Here is a 16,960-nt window from a genome sequence, read left to right on the forward strand (position 1 = left end):
TGTGACGGTTTGTGCAAATGTGGTCCTGGGACCCGGGGGGGGGGGGCGGACTGGGGACACTGTCGTCCCTCAGGCCGCTCCGGCAGCTAAACCCCCAGCGGTTTCACCCCCCGAGCAGGGACCGGACAGCTAGCCCCCCTTACAACAATATGTGTTCGCCCAAACGAGGCTGTTCTCTGGGACATCACACAGCTACGGTGTCGGTCAGGCCGCCGCTTTCTCCAGTGGAGCGGGGTTAAACCGCTGGATTTTTAGATGCCGGAGGGGCCTGAGGGACGACAGTGTCCCCAGTGCTGCCCCCCCCCCCGGGTCCCAGGACCACATTTGCACAAACCGTCACAGCCCAAGTCGTGCCCGGGCTCCTCTCCTGTAAAGTGTAAGGCCTGCAGGGGGAGCCACGCGGGCGGCCCCGTATTTTTGCCACTGGCCTCTAGATACTTCCAGGACGGCAGGAAGTGCAGGTGGTCTCCGAGATCCTGCACACAAGTCTTCCGAATAAAGCCTAAGTTTTCTAACGGAGACATTGGCAAGGAACATCTTACAATCACACAGATCCAGCCTGGAACCCACTGAGCTGGATGGTGCTGAGTGACCATCGTGACAAGAACTGAGGATGCGGGACAAGTCAGAAGGAACTGGCCACGTGGGCCAGAGCTCGGGGCTCCGTGTTCCACAGCCGAGCGGCGGACATGGACGGCCACGCTGAGCATGATGAACCGATGCCCCAGAGTCTACTCTAACTGGGTTTCTATTTCAGAGGTGGTGTCACCAAAAACGGTAACAGAAGAACGGAATCATAAAATACCGGTGATACCAGGGACCTCTGCAAACCCTCCCCAGCACCCACTGCACAAATGAGGAAACCGAGTCCAGCAGACGCATGCATGCTGCCTGTGGAGGATGTTGGGGTCCTGCTGTTGTAGGGTTTCTCTCGACAACAGCTGGTTTGTTGGGCCGTGCCCACCTTAAAAAGATGCACTCAACTGGTAAATCAGCTAAAACAATGTTTTCAGCCATCAACGTGGCTGGTTGGGATAACAGGAATTATTTTACTACCTAGAAACAGGCCCGGACGTTCAGTTGGAGTCCACACACAGGGTTCTCGAGTGACTCCCGGTGGTTCCCAGATTTGCACTTCAGACATGGGGACGGCAGAACGTGTTTGCAAAGTCGGCCACCGTGGTCAGAGCAAAGAGGACTTGCCTCAGACAACACTCAGCTCCTCCCCTATGAACCGGCTTCCTTCCGACAAGTTACCGATGGTCTGTTATTACTTCTATGGACAAATGACCTACAAGTAAGCGGCACCCTCCGACCAAAAGGACGATCTACTCAGCCAGTTGAGCAGGTGTCAAGACCTGACGCATTGCAAAGCGCAAAACAACGAGAAAGGCTCTTACTGGGGCGCTTCTTTGAGTTTGCTTTACCTTCTTCTTTCGTCACCCCGAGGCAGCCCATCAGCTCTTGCACGGAGATGGATTTGTCGTTATTCACGTCACAGTATTCGACAAACTTCTTCACACATTTTTTGGGTTTTGATTTTTTCCGAAGGAATCTCTTGAAGGGCTTAATCTCCTTCTTGCCAATGTCCCCACTGGAGTTTTTATCCAGTAGTTTGAAGTACCAATGGACCACTCTCTCCTCTAGTGTGTGGCTGGGGTTGGGTTCGGAGAGCCTGGAAGAGCACACAAGGTCGTCAGTCACACGGGCCAGCCGCCGCCTCCCCCAGCCCCTGGCCATCTACGGAAGGCACAGGTGCCCTCCAGCGCTCCCAGACGGGGTGCCCCGCGTGTCTCTCCTGCGGTGCTGATGCCTAAGCCTTTGCTGGTCCACCATCCATACAGCGATTTTGAAAGATAACTTAGAGAAAGGAATTTAGTAAGAATATTTCAGTTGGTTTCAAAATTGCAAATGGCACAATGAATTTCACATGCTTATTACACACTTGGTGTTGGCCAAGTCTTTAAGGACAGAAGCCCCCTTTTCCCAGGTTCTGTGCTCCATGGAGTTGGCAGGTCAACTTGCATATCAACGCCCCCTACTAAACTCTGGGACCCCAAGGTTCTCAACTCCTTTAAATAGGATTCACTAGCATACCATTTTATACCGTAGGGGTACTGAAAGATGCAAATAAAAATACATCTTAAAGTGGTAACTAGACATTTTCCCTTGGATTAAAAATAAAAAGCTTGATATTTTAAGATATAAACAAATAAAAACTCTCCTAGAAGGTCTGCTTTGAGTCAAATCTTTGAAAATGTCCCACGTGTTAAAACGTGCCTTCGCACTAAGTGGAAGATGAACGCGTGGGAGCATCTGCTGGCCCTTCCTCCGCTGACGTCCACAGCTAGATTCTACAGGCGCGGAGTAGAATGTGCTCCCCCGAGTGTGAAAACCTAACAGGTATGAGGCATCCTGATGCGACTGAGTATTTCCAGACTTTCAGAGGAGCTTCTGAGACAGCCATTCATTCATTGCCTTCAGATTAGAGCAATCTTTCCAAGAATATGTCAACTTGAAATGTAGGTCATTTTTTTTTTTTGCTTTATTAAGCTTGATTTACTGCTTGATTGTGACATTTTCTGTTAGCATTGCCTTTTTTTTCTCTCCTTGAATCTTACTCTTAAGGAGAGAGGTAGAGAGACAGCCTTTAGCTGAGGAGACTAGGAAGCTTTAGATCATGCAGAAGAGATGAGACCATCAAGGCTTTGCAGGCAGAGTGGGGAGGAAGGCCAGCGCTCTAAGGAAATAGGAAGATTCTCCCTCTGAAAAAGCCTCTTGGAAGAAAGGCATAAACTACTGCTAATTCTCAGGGGGTCCAGGGCTCGCCATGCCACGCCCAGCAAAGCTGGGAGCACCCTCCCACCTGCAGGTAGCTACAGAACAGAAGAGTTTTGGGGAACTTACAGGAGCTCAGCTCAAAACCCCAGACCTACGCCATGTAGCACATCTGCCCCGCTTCCAGAGTTTCAGGAGTCACCCTCTGAGCAGTGTCCATATAAATAATGCCACTGATTGTGCATTTGAACCTTAAGATGTAAATCTTATGTTATATGGGTTTTTCTACAATAAAGACATACTATGTTTAAAACCTGAAATCAAACACTTTAAATCCAAGTATTAAAATCTACTTGATAGCTCTAAAATGCAATTCCAAGGCTCGAAGCAATTGGAACAAGGGCCCCGCATTCTGTTCCTCGCCCGCCTCCTGCTGGCCCGCCACCGCCTGACAGGACCACTGAGAATCCCAGGATCCGGCTCCTCCCACGGTGACGTGCCCTCGGCGGATTAACTGCATCATAGGGAAAACCTGCTGGACAAACCACCTCCAAACGCATGGAGCACTGTGAGGTGCTGGGAGGGGACCCTTTTCCCAGAGCCCTGCAGCGCCCTGAGAAGCTGAGCTGCCTGGGATGCCCTGACGGCTACACCCCCTTCCAGCTTTCAGACCCTTGGGGCTTCTTCTCGGCTCCTCGCTCCATCATCGAATGTAACGCACCTGCCAGAGGAAGCGGGGTCGGAGACCGCGTGGACCATGTCAGTGGACAGCGCATCCAAAATGCTTGTCAGAAACTCATTCTTTTTGGCACCAGGACAACCTAAAAAAATAAAGTACATGTATTTTTTTTCATATTTCACAAAACCCACAGAGTAAGAGAGATCTTTCTCTGTAACGAAAAGAAATGTTTAATATTTGGAAGTTGGTGTGCTGGGGCACCTGAGTGAGCTCAGGTGAATGGTCATTTGAGCACATTGTAATACACATATAGATTTGGATCATAATTTTTTTAAAGATTTATTTATTTATTTGAGAGAGAGAGTGCGTGCGTAGGCATGCGAGTGTGGGGAAGGGCAGAGGGAGAGGGAGAGAGTCCCCAAGCAGACTCCCCGCTGAACGCAGAGCCCAGTCTCGATCTCATGACCCATGAGATCATGACCTGAGCCAAAACCAAGAGTCGGACGCTTAACCAATTGAGCCACCAGGCGCCCCTTTTGGATCATAATTACTGTAAATGACAGGACCTAACACTCAATATATCACAACACAGGACGAAGAGATTCGCAGGCGCTAATCATCAGAGCAGTGGTTTCTGGGGGGTGCTACGACTAGCCAACGTTACATCTGAGGTCCTGGCACTTGGAAGCATCAGGAGGCGCCCCAAGGTCACACTGCTAGAGCAGGATGAGGCTGAGTCCTCTCCAGGTGAGCCAGAGTCCAGGGACCGCACAGGCTCAAGAGTATCTGAGTTCATGGGAAGCTCAGCTTCCTCCAACATACTTTACCTGCAAGACACCACCTGGCTGGCAACCCCTCTTTCCCACACACACGCTGCCAGGACGCCCCAAACTCCACACCGCGAACGCTATTCCCCATCCTGTTTCAGGAGGAGGACAAGAAGGGCAGGAGCAGGGCTGTCTTCTCTGGACTCGGGAGGACGGGGCCTGGGTGGGATGGTGGTGCCCTGTTACGGCAGGCTGGTCATTCAGATACCAACATGCTACAGTAGGTCACATACGCACATCAATTTCCTTCTGACACTTGAGTTTTTGTTATTATTATGCAAGTACTTGTTAGCTGCCGATAGCAGGAATCTATTTACGTCGGTTCCCACTTCATTAAGTACACATGTCAGAAAACAGATGCGAGTCCTCACTGGGGAGAGGAAGAATGGTGAAACAAAGCTGTGTTTTCCCCTCTGATCCAGCTGAAAAGGTGGATTCTGCTCTATGGGGAAAATGCACAGTATTGGGAGAATGTTACTTTTTAAGAAAAAACAATGGTCTACTTAGCTCTTCCCTCGGGGAGGCTGTGGGAGTGTCGCTCGTGATCCGGAAACCTGGGGAACCTCCCGCAGCCGCCTGTGCTCTGGCTGGGAAAGGACGGCGGCCTCAACAGAGGCCGTCAGGGGCAGCGACTCTGCGAGCAGCAGGACCGGCGGCTGTCAGAACACAAAGGACCGGCAGACCGGGCTCCCTGCCCAGGAGCGTGAGACGGGGCCTGCTGCACAGGAGAACCCCTCCAGCCCAGACAGGCATCCACGGGCAGGAGCGTCCGGGGGGTGTGCACGACCGACCGGCCCCAATGTCCCCGGCGCCCACAGAGGTGGATCCCTGGGATCCCTAGGGCCCGTTAGCCTCAAGACACCCAGGGAGGGATGAGCTGGGGATGAAGAAGATCCTGGGTTTCTGGGAAAAGCCTGGCATGTTGAATCGTGCTCAGCACGGAGCATGGTGCACATATTCTGCGTGGAGAGCATGACCTCGGTGGGGACACAGCCAGGTCGTTGTTTTGCTGCTGACTTAACCATATCCTGTAAATGAAGTAAAGCAGTGCATGGTTTCTAATTGGAAATGACAGGAAACAGGACTGAGGGCATGCAGAAGCTTTAGAATTCTTTAATGCACAAAGGGGTTAACATAAAAGCTTAATTTACTTTTCTAAAACAAGAAATATTAAATCAATCCTGCTAAAGAGCTTTCTTACTGTTCCATAAAACAGACTGAGTTGCACTGATCTTCCTGCGTAGGTAAGGACTGTATTTTGCCACTGAGACGCTCTTTGGTCCAAAAAAGAACACTTTCCGTTTTTATGTGGAAAGACGTTGAACTTCCTTTTAAATAAAGAAAATAAATCAAAACTGAGTTCGTCTCAGACAGACAAAGCCACCTCCCCTGCGAGGCCTTCCTCAAGGCGAATTCCGTCCCCCATCTGCGTCTCCCCCGTGGGTTGGCATTAGCAGGGACTGCACACACAGGTCCCCTCGCGGGGGGTGTTCTGGCCACACCACGGCGCTCGCCTCACAGAGGGTTGTTGAGACCCCGGCAAAGGTGCTGGGCCCAATCAAACCAGACGGGGCCAGCGTCCCGAGTCCTGGCCTGACCTGGCGGGACCACGGGATCCTGATTTACCCCGGACTTTGGGAGCACCATGGCTACCACTCTAAGGATTATGCTAAGGATGCAAGGATGGGGGTGCCATGTCCAAATCAGTGGGGAAGGTGGGGCTTGTCGCCACCAGGGTTCGGGGAACAGAGTCCCACAGGCCCTGCAGGTCAAGGGTCGGGTGGGGCTACAGGTCAGTTGGCCTGAGGGGCGGGAGTGGGGAGGCAGCCGGGGAGAGGGGCCCGGCCTCTGTTGAGTGTCCCTGTCCAGCCTCCGCCACCATGTTCAGTGACGACGTTTGAGAGCACTCTCCTCCTGGAAGGAGAAGATTCCTCGTTCTATTCACCCTGGAGTGCTCTTCATCCCTGCACGATGGGGACTGTAGCTCAAAGCTATTTCCGAGACAAAAAGGCAAATGAAAATGTAAAACGAAAAGAAATCAGAAGAAAAAAGTTCAGAACCCTTTGAGGGACTTTTCACCCCATGGGAAGTGACAGAAGTACCGTGACATGGACAAGGTCGTGAAAACGTACAAAAGCAGCCCCAGGCCTGGGCAGGAGGGAGCCCGCCCCCAAGCCGCGGGGGCTTCTCCCACATCCCCGCCTCCGTCCCACCGGCTGCTGCTCGGGGGGCAGAGAAACATTCTCGGGGCCTGCAGACCTGCTTGCTCACCCCGGCCTCTGGGGCCTCGGGGGGGCCGCGTGCCGACAGGACGGCCGCCCGACGATGACGCAGGGCCCTCACTGCATGGCTCTCCTCTTTCTCTCCCTGCACAGCTGCCCCCAGGCCCCCCTAAAGCTTGTGTTGTTAAAAGCACAGCCCACAGGCTCCGACGTAACACCAAATCACTGTTATGTGGGGACAGCTGTCTGCAGAGTGCGCTCTCCAGCCAAGCCTCGGCCCGGGGGGCACGGCACAGGGGCAGCCCCCCAGGAACTCAGGCACGGCGAACCTCACAGCCACTGGGAGACGCACATGTAGGGAGAGAGGAAACCAGACTGCCCTTCCCAAAGCTACAAGCAGAATTACTACGCCAATTTATTTACAAGTCTGTGGCAAAATCAAGCATGCCACTTAGCCTGAAGATGCTCTGTTGATCTCATTAATCTGCAGAATCCAAGTAAAACCCTTGGCACCCAATTAGATTTCCACAAAAATGCTTGAGCGCTAATCCTGGTTTGGGGCCGCAGTGTGGACGCCAGACTGTCCAGCGGCTGCCATCACTGGTCTCCCGGGCGGCCGCGCACCCAGGCTGCGGACGGGCTCAGCCGGCTGCCCCTGCCCTCCCTGCACACCACGGGCTCTCAGGAGCCTGCTGTAGATTGTGACGTTTAAAAAATCATTTTACTAGCTGTCTTTCAAGATGAACGTGTTTCTCACTTTCTATGAAACGTCCTTATTTTTATTTTTATTTTATTTATTTATTTATTTATTTATTTTTTAATGAGAGACAGAGAGCATGAGAGGGAGGAGGGTCAGAGGGAGAAGCAGACTCCCCGCCGAGCAGGGAGCCCGATGTGGGACTCGATCCCGGGACTCCAGGATCATGACCTGAGCCGAAGGCAGTCGCTTAACCAACTGAGCCACCCAGGCGCCTCCGTCCTTATTTTTATTTTTATTTATTTATTTTTTTATTTTTTCTTTTTTTAAAGATTTTATTTATTTATTTGAGAGAGAGAGAATGAGAGAGAGAGAACACCTGAGAGGGGATAGGGTCAAAGGACGAAGCAGACTCCCTGCCGAGCAGGAAGCCCGATGCGGGACTCGATCCAGGGACTCCAGGATCATGACCTGAGCCGAAGGCAGTCGCTTAACCAACTGAGCCACCCAGGCGCCCCGTCCTTATTTTTAAAAACAGAAGCTTTTTGTCTAGAAATTATAGTTTCTTCTTTTCCCTTTTTCCTTCAAACAGACATTGATGCATCTTCAGGACTTCTCCCACAATCACATCAGAGAACCGCTCTCTGAATCAAAGCCAGCGTCCCCTTCCTTCCCGTCACCTGGCACGCTCGGGATGGCCGCCGAATGGCGAATGAGGGCCGTTTCCTCAGACTTCCATCAAAAGGAAGCATTATGTGGACATAACCCATATTTGAGGACCCATGTCCGCCAACACTGACCCACGGGTGATCACGTGGGCTACCCAGCCACGGAAATGGGAAGGGGGCCTGGCCTCGTGCTTGGGTCCTGCATTTCAGTGTGAGTGGCCTTGTGGGGTCGGGTGTCAGGGGCACTGACACTAACTAATCAGCTTTCAAACATCTATAACGTTTTGGCTGCCTGGTTGCAGGTTTGTTATTTCATGTGCAGGGAACGGATGCTTTGATACTCGTTGTTGAAAACACAAAATCTGGCAGAGAGAAGAAGGAAACGTCTAGAGCAGCCAAACAACACGGCTGCTAAAGTAAAACCATCTGAGACACGGAGAAGATGTGAGAGCAGAGACTCTCTGAATCCACGGCACTGCGCCGATGACAAACACCGCACCCTTCTTGCGCACAGCCAGGTCGCGGCGGGAGCCCAAGCATCTGCAACAAAGCAGCGACCCAGAGCAGGGTCGGATGGGTGCGGATGCCCGAGACTTGCGGGTGCCTGGAGCCACAGGAAGAAGCTTGGGGGAATCTGAAGGATGACACAATCTGACTTCCGGTGTCTGAGTGTCCTGTGAACACCGTGGAGGCCCAAGGGAGCCGGGCTCCCCCTGCGGTCCAGGGACGGGCTTCCTGAGACAGAGAGGGTGTGGGGCCACGGAGGCCTCCGGGGACGAGCGCAGGTGAATCGGGGAGGACGCAGCACTCTAGGGGTTTCCAGCCTGGGTTAAATCAGGCCCCAACACAGCAAGTACGCAGAGAGCGTCCTCTGCAAGACGCAGGCTTCCGTTCACTCCTCGAAGCCCGCCGTGGTAGAGGGCCTCTGCCCTCTGCCCTGCAGCCGCAGGAGGAAGCCAGGGTCCAAGCTGGCTCGGGGTCTGAGTGCCCCTTCGAGATGACGGTGTCAGAGGCCTGGGGCTCCCGCCCCCAAGAAGCACGTCCTCCTTAAGCCTCTTGTGAGGCTCACGCCTACTCAGTTTCTAGAACCCAAACTCTGAGTTTCTAGAACTCAGTGAGGGTCCACGCTCCAATAAAAGCCTTCAGGAAAAAGCAGGCAACTCTGCAATTTTAAGATAAAAACAAAATCTCGACTGGAGTGTACTGACTCTAGTTTTTCTATCTTTCCTGTATTTACATATTTTATATACTTACTTCCATATTTCCTTACTTTCAACATTTTTTCATTATTCTAAACAGAGAGGCTCAAAGGCTTGCGACTGGGCTCTGATCAGTTAACAGTAACACACGTCGGAAATCAGCGTTGGATTGGAAGCCAGGGCCCGCGGGACTCTGGAATCACTCCCGTGAAGATGCGCAGAGAGCCACCACCCACTAGGGGCCCTCCCCATCCCATCCTCGCCATTAAAGAGCCACCACCCACTAGGGGCCCTCCCCATCCCATCCTCGCCATTAAAGGGCTGGGCTGCGGAGGCCCTGGGGGTCCCTCGGCCTGTGACCTTCCAGAAATTCTTGGCCTCTGATTTTAATTCTCTCTTGGTTAGGTCATCTGAGTCTATAATGTGCACTAGGAATTTGAAGTAGTTGGTAAGTTAATTATGAATATTTATCTTAAAGACAAACGTTTACGGTTCCCAAATCTTCCTACATTTCTTGAGGACAGCGCTATGTCACCCCGTTCACTCAATCACTGTCTGCTAACCATACGTTTGGTGCCAAGTGCCGTCTTTACCCTCTTTATGAGCCTAGAAGCTCATAAAACGAAGTGTGGGCGAGCACACACGGGGGTTCTCGGTGGCCTGAGTAATAAGGTGCACACCATTTCCATAGTCCTACCTTCAGGGGATGGCCCCACCACCTGCCGTGGAACTGGACGCGTCTGTTTCTATGTTTCAATGTCTGATAAATATTTTCACCAAGTCTTAGGATTATCTTTATTGTCCTTTAGAGGCTTTTCTGGTTGAAGGCATGCTATTCTCTCTCCCCGTGTCACTCAGGAGAACAAAACAACTGCTTTCGGTTGAATTTTTTCCTGAGCAAAAATTTGTTGATGTTCCCAAACTGACAACAACATTTTTAAGACCACTAAAAATAAATAACTGTCCAATGTTTACTCTCAAAGCCTTTGAATCCCTACGGACTTCAGGAAGCCATCCTCACCCTCGTGGGCACGTGACCCGACATCACATAACGGCCCCCCTTAACCCCAGTTCCTTAAAATGACAAAGCCTCAACAGGAGAGAGCATGCCTTTGTTCAAAGATAAGGCAACTGAGAAAGAGACGCTCAGAATCAACACGGAGTCAACATCCAACAGAACGAACTCCAACCACACGCCCAAGGCTCATATGCCCTTTGGAAACCGTGGTCCCTTGTGAATAAGCATAATGCATGTCCACGGGAAACGATTTTGATACTCTACCGTGTGCAGAAGCATCCTGCGTTTGAATCTGATCTCATTCACTGTCACACCCTCCATGAATGGATCGCATACCCTGGCTTGCATTTCTAAGACTACTTCTGAAATATTTCTGGAGATAACACTGCCTTCCTCTAGGAGCTAAGCCATGCTTTTCGCCATAAATGTAGCTGTGAATTAGAAAAGCCCTGAGGTCCACTATTACTACTACAGACCCGGAGGTAACAGCAGCCGCGGGTCTGAGCTTCCGCACGGCGGACAGCACCCTCAGAGCATGTACCTGCGACCCGTCCAACGCGCTCAAACATGATGCCCTCTGGGTGAAGAGTGACGTGCCCTTCTGGGGCTACTCAACCAGGCAGAGGCCGGGCCAGGAGGAGGGTGACCCGCGGTGTGGGATGGGTCCGCTTTGTTTGTTCCCCGAGCAGGGCACGCACCCCCCAGCTGGCTGCCATTCTGAGACGCAGCCGTCCTCCTCTGAAAGCCTGGCATCCTCCTGGTCCGGGGCTGGAGGGGAGGAGCAAGCAGCGTGCTTTGGGCTCAGCGACAGGACAAACGTGCACCTCATGGACAGTCCAGGAACAGCTGGACTCTATCCAGGGGTTCAGGAACAGGCTCGCTTTCCTTTTTTTAACAGATGCAATTTAAGGAATGCTTTCCATTCATACAGAGAAAACTTCCTTTCAAACTACTAGCTCCTTTAATTTTACTTCCAATAGTTCGCTCTACGGTGTTACCGCTTCCATATCCATTGTGAGGAATTTAAGAAGGAACAGAGGCTTGACAACAGGATACACCGCCCGTATATTTTAAAATCGAAACCTGGGCAAACTCTTCCTTCACCGTCATAAAAAATAAGCTTCCAACCTATGACGTGCTTGTAATTTATATTTTATAGCACCAATGACCTTGACTGGATCGCAGATGGAGTTCCCTGTCACTCAACTCCTAACGTAATGTCTGGTGACAGATGACCCCAGCCACCTCCGTGATAACGGGAGCCGGGCTGTGTGTGGGTGACTGCAGGTGAGGTCGCCAGACTCGGCGCTTCTCCCGGCTTCCTGGGGTGCAGCAGCATCAGGGCGTTTCCTGTCTCCAAAACAAGCAACAGAGCCGTGGCCGCCCCACAGCCTTTGAGCTCAAACACGACAGGGTCCATTCTGTAAAACCACAATAGAGTCAAGTTCAAATAATGCTCGGAAACCACCTGAAAGCCACACGCACTTCTTAAAGAGGTGAGGGAAAGCAGAGGCGAGGCCGACCGGTGCCTGGAACTCCGGGAGGCTCAGCCCACGAGGGCGCCGCTCTGACAGGCTGCGCGGGAGACCTTCCCCGGGGCCAAGGTGCTCCCGCACCTTGGCCCTTGCTGCTTGCTTCGCCCAGCTGCCCTGCGTCCACCTCCTACACCGGGTCAGGCTGCCGTCCCGGCACGGATTCGCCTCCCACTGGCTTCCATGCAAGCGGCCGGCCGCTCCTGCTGCAACATCCTGGGCGCCATCTCTGGTTTGGGGTAGTTCTTAAACTATTACTGAATCTATCACATTTGGTTTTTCCCTTTCCTTAATAGAGTCCACGTGCATGTGGACCAGGGCCCTGTGTCTATGTCCCTGTGACCCCGAGGCCACACCTCAGAGCAGCGATGCACAGACCACTTAACCAAGGACCTCCTTCTGGGGTTCACCTTCCTGTTGCTTCTGAGATGTGTGGTTTGTCCCCAGAAATGAAGACATGGATCAAACTCTCCGGGGCACGTGTAAGATGGCTTCTGAAGTTTTCAAATTATCAAAAGACTTCCTATGTCTGCATTCCTCAATGTCCAAATGATTATCTGAACACAGCACGTGTCCCAGAGCCCATTTCCCACATCACAACACCCTCTGATGCCCACAGAGAACAGACACACAAGGGAAAACTCTCCAAAGAAGACAAATGACATCATTCCGACTTAGGTTCTCCAAAGAGCAGCGGGAATTGGATTGGCCTGGTTGCTCACCAACATGCTCAGAATAAAAGAGAGAGAGAGCTCCTCATGGTTCCGAGCGGCCTCCGTTCCAAGGGGAAGCTGGAACTGAAAGGTCGGCCCCTCCAGGCTTCGCTTTGGGCCACTTTTTCTCATTTCCAATGAAGATAAGGTAACCTCTGCTCAAGTGAAAGAGGTCAGTGACTTGCCGCTTTGGGGTCAAGGCATTAAGTCAGTGGACTAGAGTCAATGTCTGTGAGCTCTGTGGGGGGCTCCCCAAGACCCTGCCTTTAGCTTTCTCATTTTCAAAAACCCTTGCAAAGGCATGAATGGAGAAAGACACGAATGTTCTGCGTATCAAACTTGGAAGTGCAAAAAACGAGGATGGGCTGTAATAGGCTAGACAGGAAAATTTTTAAAATCCTGATTCAAAACTGTCATGGTGTCTGGACATGGAGTCAACACCAAACAAAACATGACAAAGTGGAAGCCTTGCGGTTTGACCACACAAATGCGGGACGTACGGTGTTTGAGACAACTGACAAGCACTGATTTTAAAACGTTCAGTGAAAGGCAAAGGGCCACACAACCTTACCCTCTTACCCACCAGCCCGCACGGAAGAGCATTCCATTCAGCAAGGAACAAAGGGAGAGCACGAGAAATGAGAGATCATTTCTATGCCTGACTTTCAGTTTCATACTTTTGAAAAGAGTATCTCACAAATAAATTGCCAAGGATCAACGTTATTGACATCTGGCACAGTTGCCTTGTGGACAATCTGTTCTCATGCATAGAGGGCAGTTTTTAGGAATCCATCTAGTTAAGGGAGTACTGGCTATTGGGATGGAATATTAATATGGGATATTACTTCTTGTGTGCCTGAGTTAAGTCACTATTAACCAACTCAACCAACCACTCACCAACCAGATGCCACAAAGTCTCCTATCATTTCAAGGATTCAGACAACGATGTTTTAAGATTCTGGAATGATTAGGGCGCCTGGGTGGCTCAGTTGGTTAAGCAACTGCCTTCGACTCAGGTCATGATCCTGGAGTCCCAGGATCGAGTCCCACATCGGGCTCCCTGCTCAGCAGGGGGTCTGTTTCTCCCTCTGACCCTCTCCCCTCTCATGCTCTCTCTCATTCTCTCTCTCTCAAATAAATAAATAAAATCTTTAAAAAAAAAAAAAAAGATTCTGGAATGATTATTTTACTTCATATTTAGAAAGCATCCGGTCTGGAGATGCTGAGAGGGGAAAGGTGTTCACTCATGGCTCTTATGATTCACATCGATCTCTTAAAACTGTGTTTGTGATCCAGAGTCTATTTTGGTAGCTGGTTAGAGAGCAGCTCTGTCCTCCTGCTCTGCCATCATCATCATCATCACCCCCCGAGCCAGCCGTTATGAGCCTGGGTCGGGAGGCTGTGGGTCCAGCATGGGATTTCTGGTAAAGGGCAGAATCCTTGAAGAAAAGATTACATATATGCTTCTCACTTGGCCCCACAATCAATGACTGCAACTGGAAATATTATCTTCCATAGGAAAAAAAAAAATCTAATAGTACAATGAGATATGAAAACAAAAATAAGGAAACCACACGGTTTCTGTCTTCCTTGAATATAAGCTCTTCCCAGACACGTTCTTAGGTGAATTAATTGTGAACCTGTATTTACACTTGTGCTTCGCTGCTCAAGGAGCTCACCCCCGCCCCGAACACGGTGTATTCACTGCCCTACTCAATCCTTTCCCATTTTTAATAAAGTAGCTGAAAGCTGTTTTTCTCCAGGGACACTTACTGCCTAGTTCAGCTGACATGACCCGTCTTCTCCTGCAAATTCCCGATGTCAGCAGCAGCCGTATACCCACTGGGACCAAGCTGGGTGCCAAATGCTTCACGCATTCCTGTGCTTTACAGGTTGGTTTTGCTGGGATGGCTTTGTGTTCAGTTTGGAAAATCAAGCTATGTGTGTTTGGATTCTTTCTACCCTACAAATCTCTGACGAGGCGGGGCTCTTGAAGGAAACAGCCTGAGCTGGATGTGAAAAGGACACCCACCGACACACAGTTTATCCAGATGCCTGAGCCAAAGGACGCTGAGCCATGAGGTTTCGACGCGGACCAACCACAGGAGAGGCACCGACTCACGGCTTCCCAAAAGCCGACCGCCACCAAGTCACCTGCTGGTTTCGAGCAAACGATTGCGCTTTGAAAGGGAACAGGATCTGTGTGGGTCAGCTTCATGAACGCTGGGAACACCTACACTTCAGAAGGGTTTTAAAAATCACCGCATCAAGCCGCGGAACACAAGAAAACAGCTCCCGGTCTGACTCACACCCTCTGCTCCGCCCCGCCCCGCGCACACGTGTAGCGGCCCACCGAGCAGTGTGAGCAACCATCTCCGTCTCTTGAGGACTCCCGGGGTCCCTGGGGCTGTAGCACCAGAGTCTGATACACAAAAGGCGATGTGCCCCGATAGGGGAAACTCCAGCTGAATGACTTGTGTATCGTAGTCCCAGCTGCATTACAATTTCCCAGGTAACAAACATGGATTTAATCAACTCTTCAGAAACCAGCGCTCAGGGAGCCCACACACCCCAGATGAGCTGACACCTCTGAGGACCCCTGCCCAGAGCCCTTCTGAGGAGCACAGCCCGGGAGAGCAATCTCCAGGCCCCTCCCATCTCAATTTTCAGACGGAAGAAATGAAGAGAAGGCAGTGCCTGAGAACAGGGGTGCACCCCCACCCTGATATCCGGAATCTGGAGTGTAAGCGAGGTCACAGGCTGCATGCACAGCACCAGGCACCTGCAAGATCGAGCACCTGGTCCCAGGAAAAAAGGTGCAGACACGGCCGCCCCCACCCCCACCAGCAAGGTGGAGACCTTCGAGGACTCTCCCTGGGACCCTGGTGACCTCAGTGCACCTCAATGACAGGCCTGCTTCCCACCTGCACCCCCACCGCACCGGGTCGGGAAGCTAGCGCTCTGCTCCTCCCAGCCGTCTGAACGCGCTGGATGAGCCTGGATGAACACCCTCCCTGGCGGGCACGCCACGCGGGACAGCGCGGCCAGAGAACCAGGTAAGAGAGCTCGGCGGGTATTTACGAAGGACAGGCAGCACCAGACAGCGTGATCCCACCGTGTACCTAGCCTGAAGCTGATCTGATGGTGAACCTTCTGGAAGCCCGACTAAACGAACAAACACAGTGAGGAAGTGAGCACTTATGAAAAGGAATATGGTTCAAGGATAATTTATATTGGATCCACACCACGAGTTTCACATTTTCAGACTTACGCTATTTCTCTAAATTACACACTCAAGTCATTTCTTAATGTTGAAACTGCATGTGTTTATTATCTCCTTACAGATTTTCCATGGGCTGGCCCTTCTAAACAGATGGTCACAAACTGTTGCCGACATGGAGAAACAGAAATCCAGTTTCATTTTGGAATGAAATGCTTTCACTCAATGCTTCCATGTTTATTTATATTTGTTCAGGGTATATTAATTTAAGGCAGAACTATTTTCTACAATCCAATATTTTTATCTGGGAGGTAGCCACAGAATGGCTAACTGTTCTCCCTGGAGGGTAACTGGATTTTATTGTTCTGTTTCCAAGAACTTTTGTAGGCACTTTGTTTCCCCAATATAACCGTGCCAGAGGTTGAACAGGGCCGCGTGCAAACCGCCTCACGGCCGCGCAGGAGACCCCTCAGGGGGCAGCTCATCACAGCCCCACCTGCATGCACGGTGATGCCCACTGGATGCCCCCGGCTGCCCTCCCCTCGGGCCAGGACCACAGACCTTGAGCCAGAGCCCCCCGTGAACCCGCACAGCAATAGGGCCATCCATCAGCTTGGTGGGAATCCATCTTAGCCGAACTCCTTGCTTAGATTCAATCACATTGAACGACAACCAGCATCAGCCGATCCTGTACTTTGCAGTAAGAAACACATTTCCCTCCTCAACACTCTGCCCACAGATCGTAACACAACCAGCACATCCCGGGGAGACTGTCTTTCTCATGACTTCACTGCAATCTCATTGTGTACCCTTTACACCTTTACTCTTCTAAAATGTAATAATGTCAGCAGATGAAGGCTATAGCTTTCGGCAGGACCATGCAGATGAAACGTGGTTTGAAAGGTAGGCATTGACCTGTGCAAGCGTTCACTGCCGACTCCAGGGAGTTATGCTCAGCTTGCCAGGACACAGGCGCCGGACCATGGTACAAGTCAATTTAAAATGAACGAGGAGGACATCAACACAGGGAGAACGCAAGGCTACTGAAAGTTGGTGGAAACTAGAGTCAGGTTAATATACGGAAGGCACGTCTGCTGTGGATCGAGTCCAGAGCTGACACAAAGAGGGAAGGAAACACAGCATGAATCGGACAGCAGGGAGAGAAAATGCCACTTGCTGATACTGAAGCAAGAGAGGAAATCTTCCTGTGGCCAACGCATGAGCTGCGTAGTGAGGCCGGCCGCAGACCTGCCGATATCGTGACCAAGGACAGGGCTTCCGAAGGCTGTGCCCACTGCAGCTTAGAGCGAGGCCCCAGATCTTACTAATCTTACTAGAGGAGACTCGGCTGCACATGCACTCCCCTCCCTGCTTGCCCAAGGTTCCTGTGCAAAAAGATCAAGAATA

The 16,960-nt window shown here is 51.4% G+C and overlaps 1 protein-coding gene across 1 annotated transcript in view; it reads right to left on the minus strand.

Annotated features, from left to right (window-relative positions):
* The window catches only part of SMOC2 (SPARC related modular calcium binding 2), a 110,631-nt gene that overhangs the window by 12,148 nt on the left and 81,523 nt on the right, over positions 1-16,960 (minus strand). Inside the window, exons 10-11 of the mRNA XM_021693198.2 lie at positions 3,500-3,599; positions 1,428-1,675 (exon numbers count right to left, since the gene is read on the minus strand). Coding sequence (XP_021548873.1) covers positions 1,428-1,675; positions 3,500-3,599 — 348 coding nt within the window. The remainder of the gene's footprint in view (positions 1-1,427; positions 1,676-3,499; positions 3,600-16,960) is intronic.

This window comes from Neomonachus schauinslandi, chromosome 8 (assembly GCF_002201575.2).
Source record: "Neomonachus schauinslandi chromosome 8, ASM220157v2, whole genome shotgun sequence".
Taxonomy (NCBI): Eukaryota; Metazoa; Chordata; class Mammalia; order Carnivora; family Phocidae; genus Neomonachus; species Neomonachus schauinslandi.